The sequence below is a fragment of the Anolis sagrei genome, chromosome 3, assembly GCF_037176765.1.
Source record: "Anolis sagrei isolate rAnoSag1 chromosome 3, rAnoSag1.mat, whole genome shotgun sequence".
In the NCBI taxonomy this organism is placed as follows: Eukaryota; Metazoa; Chordata; class Lepidosauria; order Squamata; family Dactyloidae; genus Anolis; species Anolis sagrei.
Genome location: NC_090023.1, coordinates 86,714,152 through 86,738,496, shown reverse-complemented (window position 1 = coordinate 86,738,496; position 24,345 = coordinate 86,714,152). Strand labels below are relative to the sequence as shown.

Genomic DNA, 24,345 nt, shown 5'->3' with positions numbered 1-24,345 from the left:
TGTCCTCACGCAAACACACACACATTAATCGGACAAAGAGGGTCCAAGCTTTCAAGTTCCTGATGAAGACCTTTGGAGAACCTGACATGTTGAACACTTGAGACATTTCAGTTGGCCTGAATATTGCCCAGGTGGGGGTTTCCCCTCACTGACCAATGTAATGATTTTAATAAACGGGTTTGCAATTACACAGAAGGTTATCAAGAACGTCATAGTGTCTTCTGATTCTTAGGCATTGTTGAGCTCTAAATATGAAAAATTAAAATGGTTAAACAAGCAGGAATTTTCTGTATCATGAACTGGTATGTAGGTCATATACTTTGGCTTCAAATGAGTGCTGTGCTGTGTAAAGCTCCTTCAAAGTGTCAAAATAATGAGGGTATATACTACTTACATGATCCTGTTGTGATAAAGAGTTGTAACAGAATTAATAGGGGATTTTTTTTTAGAGCTCAAATGTACAACACAAGGTAGTTATTGCTCGTCTGTGCTGCTTTGAACAGGCTGAGCAAATGAATGCCTTCTAAACCTTTTTTTTACAAAACCTTGAGCTTGTACCATTAGCATAGTGTGGTAGGCAGGAAAAGTATGAGTAAAACTTTCTCAATCCCATGGCAATTTTGTTTGAATTCAATTTCATTTGAAGATACGGGTTGCCTACTTTATATTTTTGCCCATCTCTTAATAAAAGATGCAGTTAATCCAAATCAGATAAACATTCTTTTGTATACACTGGTTAGAGAAGAACATCATTCTGGGAACAGTACGTGTGTATTTGGTCTGTGCCACAAATGTCGTACAGTAGTTGCTTCTACTTAGAACATGCAATTTCATATTTCTGAGCACACAACTATTGGTTGACAAGTATCACTCAACCAGCTTGCTATTGGAAGGCAATGAGGAAGTTTGATCAAGTAATTATTTTCAATACTCTAGCACCTTAGTCAATAGAAATGTAGATTATCTCTAATCCTCTAAAATGGACAGGATTGTAAAATTTCAGTTGCTCATTAACTTCATTTACTATCTTTAGTCAAATGGTTTTCTATTTAATACAGGAGGGGTTTTCAGAACTTCTAATATGCATACTTTTTGACTCTTTCAATACATGTGGGGAGAAGGGCAGGATAGAAATGTACGTAATAAATAAATAAATATGGTGATTTCCAACTCAGAAATGCTGTAACGAAACGGTGTTTCTGCCCCAGTGTTTTGAGCGAACTGCCATTACGCCTTCTCTCAACAGTTTGCACAGTATCAGTAACCCTGAAATCACCAAGGCAAGGGTTTTTGTTTTGTTTTTTACATTTTAACATGTGACACTTTAATGGGACAGCTATTGAAATGTCAACATTTAAGCTCAGTGCTTAGATATATTTTCAGTTATATTTGTCACTAATTTACAGATATATCTGTTATCTTTAAAAGTGCTCATCAGACACCCAGGCAACCCTAAAAGTCAGCAGTTATGTTTCAAATTAAGTTGAAAATAAAATAAAAGTTTGCCCAAGCCAACAGGGTTTTTGTTTTTTTGTTTTTTAAAAAAGGTATCTCAATCAGTGCAAGGAACTATTCCATTTTAATGTTTATAACTATAATGTCTAAGGGAGAGCACAGCCACCCTTCACACAGGACAGTTAGGGATCATTATACACATCTTGGATGTACTTCAAGGACCAAATGAGTCGGTATCTCTGGCTTGTTTTTAAAAAGATGAAAAAAGTGCAGCCTCAACATCTTATCATTAGCTTTAAAAGGATTTCAAGTGTTACTGAATCAATCAGTATATATATCAAGTATAAAAGTTTATATTGATAGAATGAGGCCTCCAATCCCCCAATGAGTTAAATACATGAATGGATGCTATTACAGCTAAAATTCAACAGATATAGCCAATATCCATGTTTTAGGTAAAAATAGACTTTTTAAACTGAACATAAAAATATGCATTGCATCTTGTTCCTAATAGTGTATTCCTGTTATGTGTACATAGATATATTTTATTCACAAATCACGATGCAGACAAAAGGCAGCCTAGAATTTATTTTAGTAGAAAACGTTCAGTGTTATTTTTAAGAAATTTATATTTTTCAGCAGACTTACTGGAACTCCACAAAATGAAGGGGAACATCATGCAGAATTTTGGAAATGTTTGAATTGTCACTATAGCCAAAGTGAGGAGTGTCAAACTTCATCCGGAGGCTTGTAAACCAAAAGAAAAAGATTGAAAGAATAGGCAATGCACAGGAACAAATTAAAAGGCCTCTTTCACTGCTACATTTGAAGTCAGGTTATTCTCGTAAGACTGCTGAATTTTGTCCTGACATAGTTTAAAAAGTTAAAATGCACAATACAATATATATGCTCTTGACCCACCTTGCAAATACAGTATATTCCAGTGTTTCCTGAAGCATGTGTTGTCTTCACTCACACAGAATGAATATATTAAATGGAATTAAAACACATGAAATGGAAGAACTTCTACTTTCTTCCCTCTCAGAACACACAGTAAGGGCATGTAAAAAAAATACGAAACCACAGTTATTGGCATTCCTAATTAACTTGGTAGATGCATTCCCTGTACACTCTTTCCTTCTCTTTATTAATATAAGAGGTGTATTACACAGGATAATTTCTTCAGTGGGTTTAAATCTGCTTCCCACCCCCTTTTCCGACCCCTTTGTCCCATCCACATATAAATAGTTTTTTGGTTCTTCTTCTTTTAGCTGCATCGCCTAACATGTTCCAGTACATACTCAGGAAAGTGCAGGCTACAAACTTGTAAGCCATCTAGCTTGCAAGGCATTCTTGGATATTCATCTTCTTTCCATTTATTGTCTTCAGGATCAAAAGTGAGAATTGAATCACTGTAGTGACCATTGTAACAAAGGCCCCCAAGAACCATTATCTGTTTGTCCAGGACAGCCACACCATGACCACTTCTGCCAATTGGCATAGAAGCTAAAATAGTCCATTGATCCGAATCTGGATCATAAACCTCTGTGGAAGGGCACCCTTGAGACTCAAAAGAGGCCCTTAGGATTACACAGACGCCTCCAAAAACATAAAGCTTGCCATTATAAGAAATCATTTTGTGAAAGCATCTTGCATAATTCATTTTACATTTGTTTTCCCAACAATTGGTGACCACTTGAGTCCTCCTTGTTCGCTGCTCCACAGTCCCTTCCTTGCTGGGGTCAAACACACAGACTTGCTTGGAGGTGGAAGAGGAGGTTATTCCACCAGTGATATATAACTTGTTGCCAAGAACAGTTCCTTCATGTCCATATTTATTGACCGGATAGGGGTCCACAAATTCCCATTTATCTTCTGTGATATCGTACCGTTCAGTTGAATAAAATGTCTCATCTCTTGTCCTCCCAGCCACTGCATAGATGTACCTTCCAATAACACCAACAGCAAATTCTGAGCGCGGCACAGACATGTCTGCCATCCGTAACCAAGAGTTTTGTCTTGGATCATATCTGAACACTTTTGAAGAAGCATGAAATTCACCATCTGGTCCCAATTCTTCCCCACCCAGTAAGAATACAAAGTTATTGACAATAGCAAGGCAGTCTGGTCGTAAAGGTACTTGTGGGCCTTCTAGTTCCCACCAGACCCTTGGTTTGTGTAGGAGGAGGATCTTATTATTTACCATGCTGTGTCCTATCATTCCTCTAAATACTGCAGTCTGGGGTTTAGCAGAACGGATGCGATTTGATTTCATTTCCATCAAAGGCTGCTGATGCACACTGTGGAAGTAATTCATAGCTTGTTCCACCTCATGCCGCAATTGCCGGGAATAACGATAAAATTCAGATGTTTTCACCTAAGGACAGAGCAAAACATGTGTGTGTTGACCAAGATGGTATGGAGGAGAAATGTCTCTGAAACAATACTGCCTGATTTTAAATAATAAAACTATGAAGTATAATTAGGGCGCATGTACAGCAAAAAAGAGTTACTAACTGAAGGCCCAGTTTTTCTGTCTCTTTTCTAATAGTTGCCCTGCTTTATCTTTACAGAACCGATAATTACTGGACTCACAATTATTGGCTGCAATTAGTCCCCACAGACCTTTCTGCCAATGCACCTGAAATGTGCCACAGAACACACCAAACCAGCTTTCCTCAAAACTCCCATAACCCCACATAGTCCAAAGGGCACTTAATTACAGAAGCCTAGATTAAATAGCAAATCACTCTTCAATGACATTTTAAAATGTTTAGAATGTAGTTACAGTTTAAATGGCATCTAAAAGAATTCAACTAGTTTCTGAGAATTCAAACACTTGCCAAATCAATCCCTTAAAGCAGTGTTTTTTTAATGTTTTGGACTTCCAACTCCCAGAAGCACTAGTAATCATGGCTAATGGACAGGGTGGTAGAAGAAGAGGTTAGAAATTATTGAGAGGACTAAAGATTAATAGTCACTGCTTGAAAGGTTATCCTGTTCATTTTGGTATTTCAGTGACCCAGCAGGCCTTCAGCCAATCTTGCCATGCCTCTTGGTTACCACTGAATCCAACAGTGCAATGATCAACACAAGGTTCAACAATCTGGCTGCTTTGAAGCTGGAGGACAACCTCTAGTTGTATATTCCCATGTCCAGTTGCAATAGTAACCAAATAGAAAAAGTTAAATAGCTTTTAATGGCTTCTTATAAAATTAAGATGACCTTCATATTATTCTCTGATATAGAATGAACAAGTAAGATACAATCATTTTACAGTTGCAGGATTGCAAATATCCACTTTTGACCACTGAAACCAGAGGCTGTGATCTTGCATTCTTTGTAGCGACAACCTGATTAATCTGAGCACAGATTCAAGCTATCTCATCATTTAGGCTCTGAGAGATATCTAGAATAAGCTTCTTTAACTGTGTTGTTAGTCTGGTACATATCTATGCGTATGGCTGAAATGTACATAATTCCAAGGAGCTGCAAGTATTTCAGCCATATATACAGACATAACATCAAGTTAACAAAACATATTAAGACAAAGACATTTTCAGAAATTCGTTTTCTAAGTCTAAACACTACCCATCTCTCCACACTCACCACCTATTAGCAGATTACATATTCAACTTAGATTTCCTACAACTTCAGTGAAAATACATTAGGCACTGAGAATATTTCCTATGCTGCTGTATATGTGGGCACAAGTTCAACTGTAAATAAAGATCCTGACATTTTAATTCTTTGTAATTGTAAACTACATGGTAATCACAGTAATGACTGAATATGAGAAAGTGTCTAACTTTTAGGAGCATTTATACCCCAGTTTATATTCTCGGATAGCCTGTTTCTACAGATAAAAAAAATAACTATTCTGGAACATTACAGGTTTACCACATCAATTTTATTGTCTGTTTCCCTGACCACCATTTTATAAAAACAACACCAAGGTTCAAAATGCATACGTTACATTACCGTAAATAAAAATAAATGAAATGTTTTAACATTACAAAATTACTAAAACAGTTTTTGTCAAACCTCAAAGTGGCACAGCATGTAAGAAAGCTTTCTTTATATAAAATTTATGTCTTTTTTACCTAAAACAAAATTAACATTTTAAAATAGCTTTCTCTTATTAGCACAGTACTGTGAATAAAAACTAATGAATTGCAAACTAATATCATTTTAGTATTGAGAGTACAGTATTATTCTACATTACTGGACTTGACAGCAGGCAAGGAAGGGTAATAACTGGCTACTAAATCTAGCCAGAAACAATTTGGCAATCCATCAAAATACAGCATCTTTTGCATTACATGGATTGTTTGTTTAAATTCAGAAATCACTGCATTGCAAGAAACCAGTTAGTTTCTCCATAATAAAAATGCTGTAACATATAGGATCAATTTGTTCTTTAACGTTCAGTCACCATAGTATTTTGAAATATTTGTGAAAATCATACATAATTTTCAAAACGATGCTGTCAAATATGTATGAACATTGCTGCATTACACTTATATTCGGTCTCTTCTCTATTCTAACTTCCACAGGTGCAGACTGTTCTCTCTCAACAAAATAAAGAAGCCACATTCACTCAAGCACAAGTTCATCAAAATTTCCCTGACCAATTTTGATTTCCTCAGCTTCCCATTATGTAGCAACCCTGAACACGGTTTTTTAAATGAAATATTTCCATAGCTAAAAAATCCATTAAGTCTCTCTTTCCTAATTAGATGAACAGAAGCGATAGATCCTCCCTCATTTTCAGCCTGGCTGAACAGCCCCTCTTCACATCAAAGTCCTCTCCTACCATATATTTTATTGCCAAGACTCAGTTTAGTAATACTGCCATTAGTCTGTTACAGCAAATTACTTCATTTAATCTAGCACAATTTACATAACAAAAGCCAAGCTCAAAATGTATTTTAAACTAATTTTCAGTTTTATAAATGTCTGTTACCAAAAAAACACACCTTGAACCAAAATAACCTTAAAATATATATATCTTACTTCACAGTCATAACAATTAAAGTTTCTCCTAAAATTGAAATTAGTTATTACTTATTAAAGTAATACTATTAATCTGATTTTAATAATACATGGCTACTAAAGGTCTGCCATATCCACTGAAAGCTGTAAATTTCAACATGTATAACAGTAACTGAATTCCTTTTATCAAAACAAGCAAATAAAGGCCACAGTAGTGAATCTCTTAGAAACAACTGTGAAATCATCCACATGATTCTGAAACTGTGTCCATAGGGCCAATCATGGTTAAAAGAGCAAACAGTCCTACATTTTCAACATGCGACAAACACAGTTGCACCTACTTACAACAAGACATTAAACTTGATTAGCAATTGCTTGTTATGTGCACAACCAATCCATCTTGAAAACTGCACAGAATAAGGTTATGAATAAGGATTTTTAATTTCCCAAACATTAAACTATACATGAGACATTTTCTGAAAGATATTAGGGTATAAAATTTTCCTATACACTTGATTTTCAAGATCAATCATATTTCTATCCTATGTACTTGTTTGTTCTATGGTGGCATTGAATGTTTGCCTTTGTATTTTGAAATCTGCCCTGAGTCCCCCGAGGAGATAGGGCAGAATATAAATAATAATAATAATAATAATAATAATTATTATTATTATTATTATTATTATTATTATTATTATTATTATTATTATGTAGAAATGGGATCTGAGGAAGTAACTAACTGAAGGGTTACCTCCCTTTGTTATGGGCCCTCGGGAAGGCTCCAACCTAGAGGAATTCTAAGTCGAACCTATTGTAGGATTCAATTAAAAGCTATTTAAGCCACCCCAAGACCCTTCAGGAAGAAAGGGTGGAAAACAAATAGTTTAATAATAATTTAGTAATTTTTGGCAAGCTTTATTCAGATTTGCCCTGCCCCCTCTCCTATGACCAAGAGAGTATGACAGAGCCAAAGTCACCCAGTTGAGAAACGTGGTTGAACAGGGATTCAAGTCCTGGTTTCTGGGAGTCCTGGTCCAACACTAAAAATCACTGGACCAACTCTTGTTTCACAAACTACCTCATCACCGTGGGGCTTTAACATGGGTAGGTCTGGTTTTCTGATGCAAACAGAGTTCTGGAAAAGGTAGTTTAGGGCAAGCCCTTTTTAATTCTCTGCCACAGGGGTCCTCACCTTCCCAAACTACATTTCCCAGAATTCTGTTTGCTCAAGAACGGGATTGTCCGCATTAAGGCCTTAATGTGATGAGGCCTTTATTAGCCTTTCACTTGGCCATGAACAAAAAAACTTTGCTCTCTCCAGAAAGAGTGTGTTTCCCTCAAAACTGCAATGTAGATTTGCCACTAGATTAGCAAATATACACCAAGACTGCAATAATTTGACAAACAAATTATAAAAATGGAAACAGAAAATAAAAACATATGAAAACAAATTACAAAAATTGGAACAGAAACAAATACAAACAAAAAGTGCAGTGAGACCACAAAACAGGAAAGTATCATGTAGAAAAACCAAAAGAAATGTTAAGAAATATATCAAACCAAATACTTACAACCAATGACTACAGTACACAACAGTCAGAATAGAAAATATTTATTTTTTAAGAACTAGCTTAGCATGAGGATAGAAATGTAATAAAGGACTGTTTCAGCCACGAAAACTAATGTAAATATTAACCACAAAAGTGAAAATCCTAAGTTATAAAATATACAGAGATATAAGAAAAACTGTCAAACTAGTGTGACACAAATTGTACAGAACCTAATCTTTCTAAGGAAGGTTATATACTATTGGCAACTGAATCGCAAATGCAGAATTACATCTGATTACACAAAGGTACTGAATACCTATTCATGCTCTTGTGCCTAAGACAAGTTTTATACAACCAAAAAAATGAAACAGACTTTTCTGTAAGCAAGAAATGCTAGAAAATGATTCACTGTTTGTAATATAGTCAAGGCTTATTTAGTCCCCATTTTCCTATCCCAGCCTTCCATATGTCAAATCAAATCTTGTCAGACTTGAAATAGTAACATATCTAATCCTATAGGCAAGGTTCTTTTATTTGAATAGGGTTCCTGGATCACAACACTGAATTTAACTCTAGTCTAGACAATTCTCTTAAAAGTAGCTCTTCTAAATGATTAGGCTCCAGGGCTTTGCAGGTATGCAGGCAGAGATTAACCAAGACAACACCCAACTTGTGCCAACTATTTTACTTAAAGCAGTCAACTAATTCACTTGGCTGTTTCAAGGTCCAAGTTCAAACATAAAGATAGAACACAGCTGAAATACAAAGCAAAGTCTCCAAAACAAGGCCCTTACTAAAAACACCTGGTTCGGGAACAAGAGTACACCACAGTCAAGGTTCCAATCCAAGAGTCAAACAAGAGTTCACTGATTAATGTTCCATGGTACAAGAGCACAAAGCATAGTCGTAGTTCCAAAGGTCAAGCCAGATAATCCAGAGTTCAAGAGTGATCCAAGATCTGTAGTCAAGAATAAGTACATCAAGATGTAGTCAAGGTACATCAAGTTCCACAAGTTACAGGAGCAACAACATCCTCACCAGGGTTCACAGTTCATCAAGGTACAAGGTTCATAATACAGGTCAGGATACCACAATCCATACAACCAGGGGGGAAGGGGGAACCACCAGCATCTACAGCCAAGCATGATGGGTATTTTTCTCCCAAAGAGCAGTCTCTAGCCAGGTTGTTTTTATGCAGCTGATCATAGCTGCATCCTATCCTTGCAGGCCTTCTCCCTTAATCGCTGCCACCTGCAAGTTCATACAAACAGATTACTCTGACCTTTAGAACCAGGAGGGAGATTAACCCCTTTCATACCTTTTGCAGCATCACCACCCTGCTAGTCACAATCCTATATTACCCATCACCAAACTGACAAGCATTCTGTATATACTAATCCCCGCCAACTGCTGGGAATGCCACTATACCAACCACAAATACTTGTACCATGGCACAAATACTCAGGTTTATCCTTGAGGAATCCTGTCCATGAAAAATTATCATTCTCAATCCATCCACAAGTGGCAGCTACTACCACTGAAGATCAATGCTGGAAGAATAAAATTAATGCTAGAAGAACAAAATTGAAAATTACCCCCTAGGTAAACTGAGAACTCAGGCTCCTTTTCCGCGGTTTATTCCTGTAAAATAATACAAATACAAAAGTAAACTAAGCCTTATAATCAGTACTCAGTAGCTCTCTCCACTTTCTTGTTACAGACAGAGTGCTAATTTTATTTGTATTTTGTGAAATTCAAGCGTAAGATTATTGCAGATTTAAGAGTGGCTGCTTAGAATATGGGCGGACAATTGCAGAACAGTTGGGGATGCATTAGCCCAGTGGTTCTCAACCTGGAGTCCCCAGATGTTTTTGGCCTACAACTCCCAGAAATCCCAGCCAGTTTACCAGCTGTTAGGACTTCTGGGAGTTGAAGGCAAAAAACATCTGGGGACCCCAGGTTGAGAACCACTGGATTAGCCCCTCAGGAGACCTTGGTTGGCACCATGCCACTACATATGCTCCCACAAAAAAAAAAGACACACACATTCTTTTCCCCTTCAAATGTCCCTTACCCTTCTCAAGGAGACATAAGGGCCGTTTTAACTTCATTTGGGGGGCTTCCTGGGCCATTTAAGCCCAAGGGTGTTAATAACATGAACTTATCAGAAGTCACTTCCTCTTTCAAAAAGGTACTTTCATCCCTTCCTCAGTGAGGTGGGAATACCCCTTGAGGGCCTCCAATTGTAGTGGAAACATCTCTACATCACCAAGAAGTCTTTTGATGGCATTTTGGAGCCCACAATATTGGTTTGGAAAATTTTCAAAACAACATTTACTCCTCTGAGGGGCCTACAGGCAACACTTTGTAAATCTCTGCTTTAGAACAAAAAGCAAAATGTGTGTGTAAAAAATACTGGCTTGCCAGGTAGTTCAGGACATAAAACAATTTAACTTAAAACAAAGAAGGAAGAAAAAGTTTTATTGAAAAATATTAAATATATGATTAGTGTATAATAAAACAATATGAACAGGGTACTGCTTTCTTAAGAAAGGGCTATTTACATTTGATTGCTTGTGCAATCTGTTGGCAGATAGTCTGCATAACAGTACATTGTGAGACTCCCAAGTAATTGGTCCTGTCATGGCCCTGTATAAATATTATATCTCAATGAAGAGGGACATAACTTTTGTCATTAGAGGGGACTAGTTAGATCTGTTTCTGGACAGAGGCTAATGATGGAATAAAAGTACTGTATTTACAGAAGTCTAATATGCACCTTTTTTTAGCTACATTACATAGCCAAAATGAAGTGTGCATTGCATTCGATGGTGTCATTCATGAGGCCTTCAAAACCTCTCCTTGATTTTGAAGGCCTTGCGAAGCCCCTTCGACCACCTTGCTCTGTTCCCAGCAATTGGGAACCATGTAAGGCTGGCTAAGGGGCTCGGTTTCTTGTTGCTTCTCATCCCTTTAACTGCCTGCCTGATCCCTCAAGCCAGGGCTGCCGGGGGGGGGGGGGTTGTCTTCCTCTTGGACAGGCAGGCAGCAGAATAGCTAACAAGCAAGAGAAGCAATTCAGAACTGCATGAGTCTTGCAAAGGGACTTGGCTTCCTCTTGTCAGTCTGTCTTCCCAGTACTTGCCTCAATTAGGCAAGCAGAGGATGGGCCAACAAGAAAAAGGATCTGTGCATTACATATGGTGGCAAAACAAATTGTAATTCACACCTCAAAGTCGATGTGCACATTACATTTGATGGCACATTACAACCAAGTAAATACAGGCAAGTTCCCAAGACACAAAAAAAGAGGCAGTTGCACAGTATCCAACGAGGAATGTCATAGCTGTCTTCAGCCATTGCAATGCTATGAATGAATACTCTTCTTACCTTACAACTACTCATAAAATGTTGAAAAATGAGAGGAAGAAAACATTTTTCATCTGACATAGGACCTATTTCTTACCCATAAATATAAATGCCTATGGAAGAATATTGTTTCCATGGATGCTATATTGAATAGCAATGACTGTGTTCTACACACAGATCTACCCAGCTATGTTTACACAAAGCAGACAAATAAAACTTCCAACTACTCATTAGCCTCTTCTTCAATGTTTGCTATGACAAAAATATGAAGTGTGATCCCTTACAGATAAAGGAAAACATAGTTATGTGCCTAGACCAGTGGTTCCAAACCTTTGAGTGCCCAGCTGTTTTGACTCCAACTTCCAGAAACCCAAGTCAACTACCAGCTTTTTAGAATCGTGGGAGCTGAAGTCCAAAACACCTAGAGGAGCCAAGGTTGGGAATTACTGGCCTAGAGAATGAAAAGTCAATGTTCCCCCCAAGGTGCTTATATATGTACATTTACTATTTTGTCCATTTTAATAAAAGAGCCTAAAATAATAGAGAACCTGATCATTCTCCCACATAAAAATCCTTAGGATGCAATACCTTAAGAGTACTTGAGTAAAATGTTGATGTTAAATCTGCTTGTGTGGATGGATATGATCACAAACTGGAAGCCCGAGCAATTAGAAACTGATGAGAGGGACCTCCAAAAAGCTATAGATTAGTTGGCAAATGACAAAGAACCCTTAATCCCACAATCTAAACATATAAGGGTTTGAAAACATATCTGTTTCACCCTCCTGCATGGAAAAATATTAGAAAAAAGGAAAGCACTGTTCCTAATTCTTGAGGCAAGATCATTCACACTAAGCTCTGCCAATATTCAAGTGTGACTGGTATTGGGGTGTGGGGGGGCAATAAGACTTATCAGAGCTCAGCATATAATTTCTTTGAACCTAAAAAAGGAGACTTCTACTTATTTTGGTTTTCCAAAGTGATAGCATAGATCATGCACTGATTTTGTTGGATTCAAGTGAACAAGGGCAAGGACCCATTAATATTTCAGTTATTTTCCAATAAAATGAGTTCAATTATACAGAATCTAGACCCATTTAAGGTGTGTGGTTTTCTTTTAAATACAACATCTGCACACCTCTGCTGTTATACCAAAAAGGCAGGCAGTGTGTCCAAGTTTAATTTCATTGTTAAAATAAGAACAGCTCGGACTTCAATTGCTTAAGGTTTCAGAAAAAGCCGCAAACCTACCTGTTTCCTGGCTGTAAATCCTGCTAGATTGTAAATGGGTTTTTTTATAGTATTGTTTACATTTAAGTTATATTTAAGTGCTAGATGACACTTGTTTCAGATTTTGATGATTTCAATGTTCGATTTTCTAGACCAGTATTTTATTTTCCCCTTCTATTAACACTGGTAACTTTACATACGAACAGCATGCTGCCCTAAATGCAATGATGAATTCTAACTATTGCTTTCAAACACACCAACCTTTTCAAAAACACTGGATGGTGTCATCAAACAAAACCTGATGTTCTGAATAATGGTGTCGGTATGCCTCCAGCGTCTTCTATCATGTCGCAGCCAAGCCTGAACAGCCTCATAGAGCTCTATCTCTGGGAACCTGCTCAGACGATCATTATCCAAGTAATTCATAAGCTTTTCAAAGCTCAGATAGGACAAGAAGTCTGGTCTAGCCATGAGAGGCACAAAATTTTCTAACAAAAAGGAATCCAGTTTTTCTCTGACTCCTTCGATGTTTACACCAAAGTCATCTAAAAGTCTCATAATTTCTGCACAGTTTTCCAAGCAGATCTTTGCTAAGAGAAAAGAACAGCAGAACTTCACCACTTCAATAAGCTGGACATACATGGCAGCCTGCAGGATCTCATGAACAGTGGTCATACTCAATTCAATGGTTCCATAGTACATGAACTGTAGAACATGACTGAAGCCAGTAGCAGTCAGACCTTTCAAGTGGATTTTCTCCTGATCTCGTTCCCTCATATCAGCAGTGAACATAATCCGGAAGTAATCACTTTGGGTGGCAAGCAATGCTTTATGAGCCTGAAACTGGTGATCCTCAATAACAAGAGTGACGTCAAGAAGCAATCCTTCCTCATACAGTGTTCTGAACCCAGCAGAGACGCTGGTGTCATGGATGGAGGAACTAAATCCTTCCACGTCCCCTGCCATGAATCACCTGAAAAAATGTAAATAAAAATATGTTACAATTCCTTTTAAAAATCCATGAAGTAGTCTTGAGGAGTCTTGCTGTGGAAATAAACTTGTTTGTGAAAATAATTTACAGCATTTAAAAAATAAAAACAATTAAGATCCTTTATTCCCTATCTCTTTCATTTCACATATTAACTAAGATCAGGATTAAGCTAGGGAGACCCGGGGGTACTTTTGTAAATAATTTACTTTATACAAGAAACTGGGTTGACTGATCCATGGGTCAATGCAAGTACTGTACCAAAACGTGTATTTAAAAAAGGAACCCTTCTCTGGGAGGAGTGGCGAAAGGTGACTAGAATATCACTGTCAAGACCTTTGACATTTTCAGGACTTGAAAATGAATGGCTGAACACATAGTAGACAAAACTTGATGAATAACAATTTTATATGTACATTGTAGAACTCCAATTTTACAATGTATGGCATTGTCAGATTGAGGAATATCCAGACAAATGCTACCAAGATATTATAATCCTATAAAAATACACAAGAAACAACCAACCAATATATAGCAGTTGATATGAATGTTCTGCCAAGCATCAAATATGTAAGAGTCAGCACATTAATTCTTTTTCTAGCACAACATATTATTACACAGAAACAGAACACTACAAGAAAAACATGAAGTCAGACATTGCCTGTTCACCTATGACAAATAAGGATCACTTGCTGTCTTCCTCTGTTTTTATGTTGTCTCTGTGCCAGGAATGACTAATACAGGAACAACTGAGCAGATAAATGAGTTTAGAAAACCACACACACATTGTGGACAAATCAATTAAACTGGGTTATTATGTCTAATTCCTCGGAAGGCATTTCTAAATTAAGTGTCTTATGAAGGCATTTGAAGGGATTTTAATGAATGTATAAAAAGTCTAGAGAAACAATATATTAGCATACACTCTTTTGAAAGTATCTTTGATGTTTCCAACAAATCTCAAAAGGATTCCTCTCAGAAACTAGATGATTTCATGTATACATCTAATAAAATGAATCACAGGACAAAAGTGAAGTCATGCTTTAACCTGTATTAAATTAAATTGAGTAGTAGGTGCATTTATGTTCTTCGCAATTACATTTGTTCTATTTTTGAACTGCTATTATTTTGACATCTGTTTGGCCTATTTTCAAGAAGACAGGATTTATCAAAGAAATATGTTCTAATTGATTTTAAACTGTCAGAATTCCTTTTAAAGCATAGCAAAATCAGTCATAAAGGAATGATAATGGATTTTTGAAAACTGTTTACCTATAGCAACATTTCTAGACCTTGTACCTTTGCCACAGCTGTTCCTGAAAACAGCAAAGCAAAAAAAAGTCAGTGTATCACATTGACTTTTAAAGTATCTGTTGTCAGATATCAAACAGGACAGGGCAAAATAGTGAATAATACTATGTTCTGTCAAAGAAACAAATGTTTGCAAATAATGAAAATTCAATTCAAGATTACAGCTTAAGACCAACAACCACTTATCAGCTAAAAGGATACTGAATTGGGCTACTAAACTGCTATTACAAAATATTTTGCTTATTCAAGTGGCAATGACTGCAAGCGTACATTGAATTATCTACTGTTGAACGGCTTGGACAGACGCCCCTAGTAAAACGAGGCAAAGGCTACAGTAATAAGAGAAAGTATGGGTGTGCAGATTTAATTTCTACAGTTATCAGTCTTTCAGAAGGGCTGTAGTTTCACATGGCATGTAAATAAAGCCATCTAAGGCACTGGGGCATGTAACCTCTGATGAATGTGAACTAGAAATGTGACATTGTGCCTAGGAAGACCTAAATAACCACATACACGGCTTTTAAATAGCCACCTACACTTCTTTTAAAGTTCAATATCTTGTATCTAATCTGTGTACCTGAAGACAAAGTTCATTGGGGAAAAACACGAAAGAGCAAGAACTACATCTAAAGTTCATGTTAGCAATCATCTGTAATGTTGCTAATATTAATGAGTGTTGTTTATTAAGCAGATTTTAAAACCAAGATTTAAGGCTTATTTTGGAAACATGGCTAATATAAAACCTTTAACAAAAAAAATCATACCTAAAGGATGGTAAGCAATTTGTGACAGAGTTGGGAATAAGGTAGGGCTAGCACAGTTCATCATACATTTCTCACCTATGAAAAGATGGGTCACACTGTAGCATCATCAATTCATAGTATCCCACTCACACTATAATTTTTATTTACAAAGTTATGGCATATAGTATAAAGAGATATTACAATTAGTACAAGAACTTGTTATGCACAAGAAAGCGACCTTGTGGCCACATTTGAAAACAAGAGAGAACTATATAAAAGATACAGCCTAGATTTTAAAATATTTTAAATATATATTTTGTATTATTGTTAGAATTAGACAATTATAAAAAGGACAACATTGGACCAAGAGAATATGTTTTTTAAAGATCTAAATGAAACATCTTAGGATTTTAACTGACCTTAAACTCCTGTATAAGTCAATCGTGTATAAATCAAAGGCAGATTCTGGGGCCAAAATTATAGATTTTGACATGATCTGTGAATAAATCAGAGGTCATTCTGCTGAAGGAGTCAGTCACCCTAGCCTTTCACCCCATCTACACAACCATATAACACAGTTTCAGAATGCAATTGAACTACATTATATAACAGTGCAGACTCATATAATCCAGTTTAATGCAGTTAAACGAAATTCTGAAACTGCCTTATATGGCAGTCTAGATGGGGCCTAAGGTGCCCTACCACAAACTGAGCTTGGAAACCTGTATTAACAGGTTGTCCTTTCAGATGTTATGCTAAACATACAGATAGACAGATTTGTTTATTGATATGTGCTCTGACCAAAAGACAAAAGACAAGTATAAAAAGATACAATAAACACAAATCCCTATCTTAACTCTCCTGTAATAGTTAGCTAAAATACATTTGAGCAGTTAAAACTTGATTAAATAATAAGTTATCAAATATTATGGTTTTGCAACCATGGTCTTATTAACATGAAATATATTCATATGGAGATAAATTTGGAAGGGGGTACACAAAGACTGCCCCCAGACTATGGATTATACCATTTTAATTGATGTTTTAATAATTAATGTTTAATTGTATGGTTTTATTTCTATATTTATATGTATTGGCATCAAATTGCTGTCTGCTGTAAGGTCGCCCCAAGTCCCCTTTTAGGGTGAGAAGAGCAGGATACAAATATGTAAAATAAATAATAAGAATGGATTACAGAGGATTCTTGCATCTGCAGCAGGACTGAACCATTGTGCCTCTTCCAATGTTTTCTGCCTACAATTCTAATCAACCCTAGTCAAAAATATAACACTGAGAGTTTATGGAAGGTGAAGTCCAACAACTTCTGATGGGTCACAGCAGCACATCTTACTCTATTGGCTTTTGTCCACAAATGTCTTTATGAATGCCTCACAGCCCTGTAACAACCAACCGCAATCCTGTGTACAGCTAGGCTGAATGTTGCTTAATTAATGTATATAAGTGGACTGTAGGCTTGCTATTCCTACAAAAGGATGTAAATTAAAGCTTCTGCCTATTGCCCCACATATGCATGCAGCAACCTGCATCAGCAAATGTAAACTGTGTACTTCCTGACCCAGGTGTACAAAATCATCTTCACCTTGACTCTGAAATATGAGCAAATTGTAGGCCAAAGGTGAGGAAGAGATTGGTTAGGATGGTAATAAATGCTCATTATTTCCATTTACCGTATTTATCCAATTATAATGTGCATGCTTTTTGGGTTGACAGCATTTAAAATACTAACAACAGAGTAACCCTTTATCAATAGAAAGCGGCACTTTTAAATTCAAATGCAGAAAACAATCTAATTAGTTGGGAGGAAATATTCCCTTAATGTCACTACACACAGCAATAAAGTAAAAGTCATTACTATGACATAGTGCTGTTAACAGAGACTATATGCCCATGCTTGGACTGAACAGTAAGTCATTCCTCTAGAACAGTGGTTCCCAACCTGTAGGTCCCCAGGCGTTTTGGCCTACAACTCCCAGAAATCCCAGCCAGTTTACCAGCTGTTAGGATTTCTGGGAGTTGAAGGCCAAAACATCTGGGGACCCACAGGTTGAGAACCACTGCTCTAGAAAATCTTTCCTTACGGGTGATGAACAGTGAGCTAATGCTCAGTTCTTGATTGTTCCTACTTGGTTCTTGATTGTTCAACATGACATTCAAGACAAAAAATTGTGGCTTGCTTTTCTTCCTAACAGAAGAAGCTACAGTTTCTACTCTTTTTATTGAACAACTACTTTGAATCTCTGGGTGATGCATAATCAGGTGACAGACAGAACGCTCCTAGCATTTATCCATCTGATGTGCTAAAATTAGATTGTAAAAATAGCTGAATTGTTTTGATGCTCAATTCAAAGTAAAAACCTGAGTCCAGGATGGAGTGTGCTATCCTTCTAAAAAAAAAAGGAAAAAAAGCTATAGGATCAATTTGAATTTAGTCCAATTTAGCCAGACATTTTCTAACATTATTTCTCAGTTTACTGATCATTTGAAGGCTATATTTTAAATAGTATTTGAGAATGAGACAATAAAAGACTAGTCCTTTTGACACTAATAACATTTTATAACCAGAAAGGACTCAAGAATAATGCACCATACAAGATCCTGTCACTATTTCATGAACTTCTACTACAACACTGATCATGACAGTAGATTTATTTATTTATTTATGACAATTATATATGCTGTTGGGGATTTTTTTTCTGAACATTTTCAAGCCACAGCTGGTTGAATTCATGATGCAGAACCATGGATACAGAGGGCTTACTGTATTTTATTGACATATGCCTTCAAGACATTCCTGACTTATGATCTGCCATAGGCCTTTCTTGGCAACACTTGCCTTCCTTTAAGGCGGAGAGAGAACAACTTGGCCATATTCCGCCAGTGGGTTTCCATGGCTAAACAGGGATTCAAACTCCAGTCTCCCAGTAGTATAGTCCAACACTCAAACCATTACACCATGCTGGCTCTTCAATGCAGTATAAAGTATCTTTAATATAAGTACCGTATGGTGGTTCTCAATCCAGATGTTTTCACCTTTAGCTACCAGAGGTCCCAGCCAGCATGGATAATTATAAGGGTTGAAGGGTGCTAAAGTACAAAAACTGACTGGCCAATTGAGTGTGCTATATTCTGGAGGCATCACTATAGTGCTCATATCACTATAGTGCCCATCTGGACTGGCACTGGAATATGACCTGGAATATGTTATTTAAATTGTTGTTTAATGTTATGTTTTAAATGGTTGGTTTTAATGTTTTGTTTATTCACTGATGTATGTATACATGCAGCATTGAATTGTTGCCTTTGGAAGGCTGCCTTGAGTCCCCTCCGGGGTTGAGAAAGGAGGGATACAAGTGTGGTAAATAATAATAATACATAATTTTTCCCGGCCTCTTTATCAAGTGTGGAATTAGAAAGGGGAAGATAGCATCATCACTATACCCTCAAAGACATTAAGAACACCAGAGAGGGAAAAATACCTGCCAGTCAGAGATTTTACAAAATATTAAGTAGGAGTAGCAGAAACTGCCCCACACACAAAAAATGCATTAGGATTGCATTACTACCCTTCAATTCTGTAACAGTGCTGTCCTCTCAGACACCTCAATCAAACTGTCCCTCTTTCCCCAAAATATAGGGGATGAATGTGAGAAGAGTAAACTGACTCAGTATGAATATCCATTTTAGGGATTGTAACTGTAGAATGTAATTATAACTGCAAGCTGCCCTGTGTCCCTCTTCGGGCGTGAGAAGGATGGGATATAAATGCTCGAAATAAATAAATAAAATGGATACAGTCTGACACCACGTGAGCTGCTATGGCTGAATGCTATGGAATGATGGGAGCTGCAGTTTTACACGGTTCTTTGGCTTTCTCTGCTCTAGGGTGATGATGCCTCGACAAACTATAAAGGTAAAGGGTTCCCCTTGATGTTAAGTTCAGTCGTATCCGACTCTGGGGGGTGATGCTCATCTCCATTTCTAAGTCAAAGAGCCTGTGTTGTCCGTAGACCCCTCCAAGGTCATGTGGCCGGCATGACAGCATGGAGTGGCGTGACCTTCCCACCGAAGCGGTACCAATTGATCTCACATTTGCATGTTTTCAAACTGCTAGGTTGGCAGAAGCTGGGCCTAACAGCGGGAGATGGCCTTGCTCCCCAGATTTGAACTGCCAACCTTTCAGTCAGCAAGTTCAGCAGCTCAGCACTTTAACAACAAACTATTGGGTATTTCAAAAAGATGGACCTAACCTCCCATGAATAAACCTCTCACTACTTGAAATAACAAACAGCCCCTGGACTCAATTTGCAAGGTGGCAACCCCACAACATAAGGCCTAGTGAGATATTTTCCATTCGCAAACGTGTGCAGTTGGAACATGTTGCCATGACAAAAGTATACTGCTTTGAAATTGGGTCCGTCCTTTTGAAACACCCTGCACAACTCCCAGGATGCCACAGCATTCCTAGTGGTCTCAAGTGCGTGAATTCTACATCCTTTCAGAAAGGAGAAGGTGTTTTATAAGGGACTAGCTGTTGAACTGGAAAATAAAGTAATGAGAAACTGTTGGTTTCTAATATATGTAATTCCTTTATGCTTGTAGGTAAACAGTATTTCTTGCTGTTTCTTTGTTAATGTCTGGTTTTCCCACCCTGGAACACGCAACGTATCATTGTCCTTCTTTAAGGGTCCCTTTCAAATCTATGATACTATATCTCTCTGTGTGTGAATCATATCTATCTATCTATCTCTATGGCTGGATGGCTCTTTATCAGGAGGACTTTGATTACGTTTTCTTGTCCTGATGAAGAGAGTTGGATTGGATGGCCTTAAGTATTTTCTGATGGTCATGGGGGTTCTGTGTGGGAAGTTTGCCCCGATTCTGTCGTTCGTGGGGTTCAGAATGTTCTTTGATTGTAGGTGAACTGTGAATCCCAGTGACTACAACTCCCAAATGTCAAGGTCGATTTGCCCCAAACTCCATCTCTATTCATATTTGGGCGTATTTAGTGCTTGTGCCAAGTTTGGTCCAGATCCATCATTGTTGGAACTACAACTCCCAAACTCAAGGTCAATGCCAACCAAACCCTTCCAATATTTTCTGTTGGTCATGGGAGTTCTGTGTGCCAAGTTTGGTTCAGTTTCATCGTTGATGGAGTTCAGAATGCTCTTTGATTGTAGGTGAACTATAAATCCCAGCAACTACAACTCTCAAATGACAAAAATCATACATCCTTGTGTTGTGAGACGTTTTGTTATCAAATTTGGTGCGATTTCGTTCTTTTGTTTTTAAGGTACTCATTATGCACAGAGCATTTATATATAGAAGATAGAAGATGGGACCGGGGTAAGCTCTACCTGAGGGGCCTCGGCCACGACCAAAGGAGGGGGCGAAGAGCTGCACCTACCTCTCAGCATCGCCGGAGACGCTGGCCGTGAGGAGAGGGGCCTCTCTGGGGAACATCAAGGCGGGCGAGGGAGAAGAGGCGGGAGCCTGGCGGAAAGGCAGCCTCTCGGCCCAGGCCCGCTCCTCCCTGCCTCAGCCTCCCTTCCCTCTCCGTTGTTTACCTCCTTCGCTGCCTAGCACAGCCGCCACCGCCGCCATCTTCCCCCAACGGCAAGCATCCCACACTGACCGTCACTTCCGCCGTCGCCGCCACCTGTGGGCAAGGCCGGAGGAGGAGGAGGAGGAGCCTCCATGAACACGGCGGGCGGCTGCTGCTGCTCCGACTTCTGAGGAGAACCCCACCGACCACCACGACGCCTCGCGCAGGGCAGCCACCCCATTCGCTGGCGCGGCCGTTGCCTCGTAAAAGCCGCCGGCCCGCCTCCCTCACGCCGCCCAATCCGCGCCCGCGTCAAAGAACCCCCTCCCTTCCCGCGCCCTGCCCCCATTGGTCGCCCTGCCTGCCGCTCAGCGCGCGAACACTTCCTCCTCGGCCAATCCTCGGCGGGCTTCCCTCAGACACCCATTGTCATCACATTTCCCGCCCTACCTGCTTTATTTCTCCTCCTTGTGGGTCAGGTGGGAAATACTCCCAAATGACTGAGGGTGCGTCTACGACTGTGGAATTAATGCAGTTTAACAACACTTTAATGCAGTTTAACAACACCAGATGGTCAGCACCGAAATCAGATTGACTACATCCTTTGCAGCCAAAGGTGGCGGACATCCATCCAGTCGGTGAAAACAAGACCTGGGGCTGACTGTAGCTCAGATCACGAACTTCTTATTGCCCAATTTAGAATAAAACTAAAGAGATCAGGGAAAATACACAGACCAGTTAGATACGATCTCACTAACATTCCTAGCGAATATACAGTGGAAGTGAAGAACAGATTTGAAGGACTAGATTTAGTAAACAGAGTCCCAGAAGAACTATGGACAGAAGTCCGCAACATTGTTCAGGAGACGGCAACAAAGTACATTCCAAAGAAAGAGAAAACCAAGAAGGCAAAATGGTTGTCTGCTTAGACACTGGAAGTAGCCCAAGAAAGGAGGAAAGCAAAAGGAAACAGTGAAAAGGGGAGATATGCCCAGTTAAATGCGCAATTCCAGAGGTTAGCCAGAAGAGATAAGGAACTATTTTTAAATAAGCAATGCATGGAAGTGGAAGAAGACAACAGAATAGGAAGGACAAGAGACCTCTTCCAGAAAATTAGAAACATTGGAGGTAAATTTCAGGCAAAAATTGGTATGATAAGAAACAAAGATGGCAGGGACCTAACAGAAGCTGAAGAGATCAAGAGAAGGTGGCGAGACTATACAGGAGATCTGTATAGGAAGGATAACAATATCGAGGATAGCTTTGACGGTGTGGTGAATGAATTAGAACCAGACATCCTGAGGAGTGAGGTTGAATGGGCCTTAAGAAGCATTGCTAACAACAAGGCAGCAGGAGATGATGGGATCCCAGCTGAACTGTTTTAAATCTTAAAAGATGATGGTGTCAAGGTGATGCATGCCATTTGCCAGCAAATATGGAAAACACAAGAATGGCCATCAGACTGGAAAAAATCAACTTATATCCCCATACCAAAAAAGGGAAATGCGAAAGACTGCTCAAACTTCCGTACAGTGGCCCTTATTTCTCATGCCAGTAAGGTAATGCTCAAGATCCTGCAAGGAAGACTCCAGCAATACATGGAGCGAGAGTTGCCAGATGTTCAAGCTGGGTTTAGAAAAGGCAGAGGAACGAGAGACCAGATTGCCAATATCCGCTGGATAATGGAGAAAGGCAGGGAGTTTCAGAAAAACATCTACTTCTGCTTCATTGACTATTCTAAAGCCTTTGACTGTGTGGATCATAATAAATTGTGGCAAGTTCTTGGTGGGATGGGCATCCCAAGCCACCTTGTCTCTCTCCTGAGGAATCTGTACAAGGACCAAGTAGCAACAATCAGAACTGACCACGGAACAACAGACTGGTTCAAGATTGGGAAAGGCGTACGGCAAGGCTGCATACTCTCACCCAACCTTTTTAACTTGTATGCAGAACACATCATGCGATGTGCGGGGCTGGATGAATGCAAAGCTGGGGTGAAAATTGCTGGAAGAAACATTAACAACCTCAGATATGCAGATGACACCACTCTGATGGCCGAAAGCGAGGAGGAGCTGAGGAGCCTTCTAATCAAGGTGAAAGAAGAAAGCGCAAAAGCCGGGTTGCAGCTAAACGTCAAAAAAACCAAGATTATGGCAACAAGAATGATTGACAACTGGAAAATAGAGGGAGAAACCGTGGAGGCCGTGACAGACTTTGTATTTCTAGGTGCAAAGATTACTGCAGATGCAGACTGTGGCCAGGAAATCAGGAGACGCTTACTTCTTGGGAGGAGAGCAATGTCCAGTCTCGATAAAATAGTGAAGAGTAGAGACATCAGACTGGCAACAAAGATCCGCCTAGTCAAAGCCATGGTCTTCCCTGTAGTCACCTACGGATGTGAGAGCTGGACCTTAGGGAAGGCTGAGCGAAGGAAGATCGATGCTTTTGAGCTGTGGTGTTGGAGGAAAGTGCTGAGAGTGCCTTGGACTGCGAGAAGATCCAACCAGTCCATCCTCCAGGAAATAAAGCCCGACTGCTCACTGGAGGGAAAGATACTAGAGACAAAGTTGAAGTACTTTGGCCACATCATGAGGAGACAGGAAAGCCTAGAGAAGACAATTATGCTGGGGAAAGTGGAAGGCAAAAGGAAGAGGGGCCGACCAAGGGCAAGATGGATGGATGGCATCCTTGAAGTGACTGGACTGACCTTGAAGGAGCTGGGGGTGGTAACGGCCAACAGGGAGCTCTGGCGTGGGCTGGTCCATGAGGTCACGAAGAGTCGGAGACGACTGAACGAATGAACAACAACAACACTTTAACTAGGTTGCTGTGGGTTTTCCGGGCTGCATGGTCATGTTTATTTATTTTATTTATTTACTTTATTTGTATACCGCTTTTCTCAGCCCTCAGGCGACTCAAAGCGGTGAACAACATCGATACAAAATATCACAAAACAAGTATAGGGCAATTAAAAACAATTATCACATAAATCATTAACATCAGTATAACAATCATTAGCGCCTCAACAGTAAAATCAGAATCCAGTCTCATCATCCATTATTTCGTATTCCTATGTTCAATTACACTGTTTAATCAAATGCTTGTTCGAACAGCCAGGTCTTCACTTTCCTCCAAAACGCC

General features: G+C 38.9%; 1 protein-coding gene across 3 annotated transcripts; it reads right to left on the bottom strand.

Annotated features, from left to right (window-relative positions):
• Nucleotides 1-1,544: 1,544 nt before the first annotated feature.
• On the bottom strand, nucleotides 1,545-21,485 carry KLHL15 (kelch like family member 15). 3 transcript variants are annotated; one of them, XM_067466773.1, is made up of 4 exons: nucleotides 21,067-21,485; nucleotides 16,061-16,137; nucleotides 12,861-13,572; nucleotides 1,545-3,832 (listed from the first exon to the last, which is right to left on the bottom strand). In XM_067466773.1, the coding sequence occupies exons 3-4, from the start codon at nucleotides 13,563-13,565 to the stop codon at nucleotides 2,723-2,725; spliced, it is 1,815 nt and encodes a 604-aa protein (XP_067322874.1). In that variant the 5' UTR covers nucleotides 13,566-13,572; nucleotides 16,061-16,137; nucleotides 21,067-21,485; the 3' UTR covers nucleotides 1,545-2,722. The 3 variants fall into 3 exon arrangements, with proteins under 3 accessions (XP_067322874.1, XP_060626096.1, XP_060626097.1); XM_060770113.2 differs by lacking the exon at nucleotides 16,061-16,137; XM_060770114.2 differs by lacking the exon at nucleotides 16,061-16,137 and having other exon boundaries at nucleotides 21,295-21,485.
• Nucleotides 21,486-24,345: the final 2,860 nt, after the last annotated feature.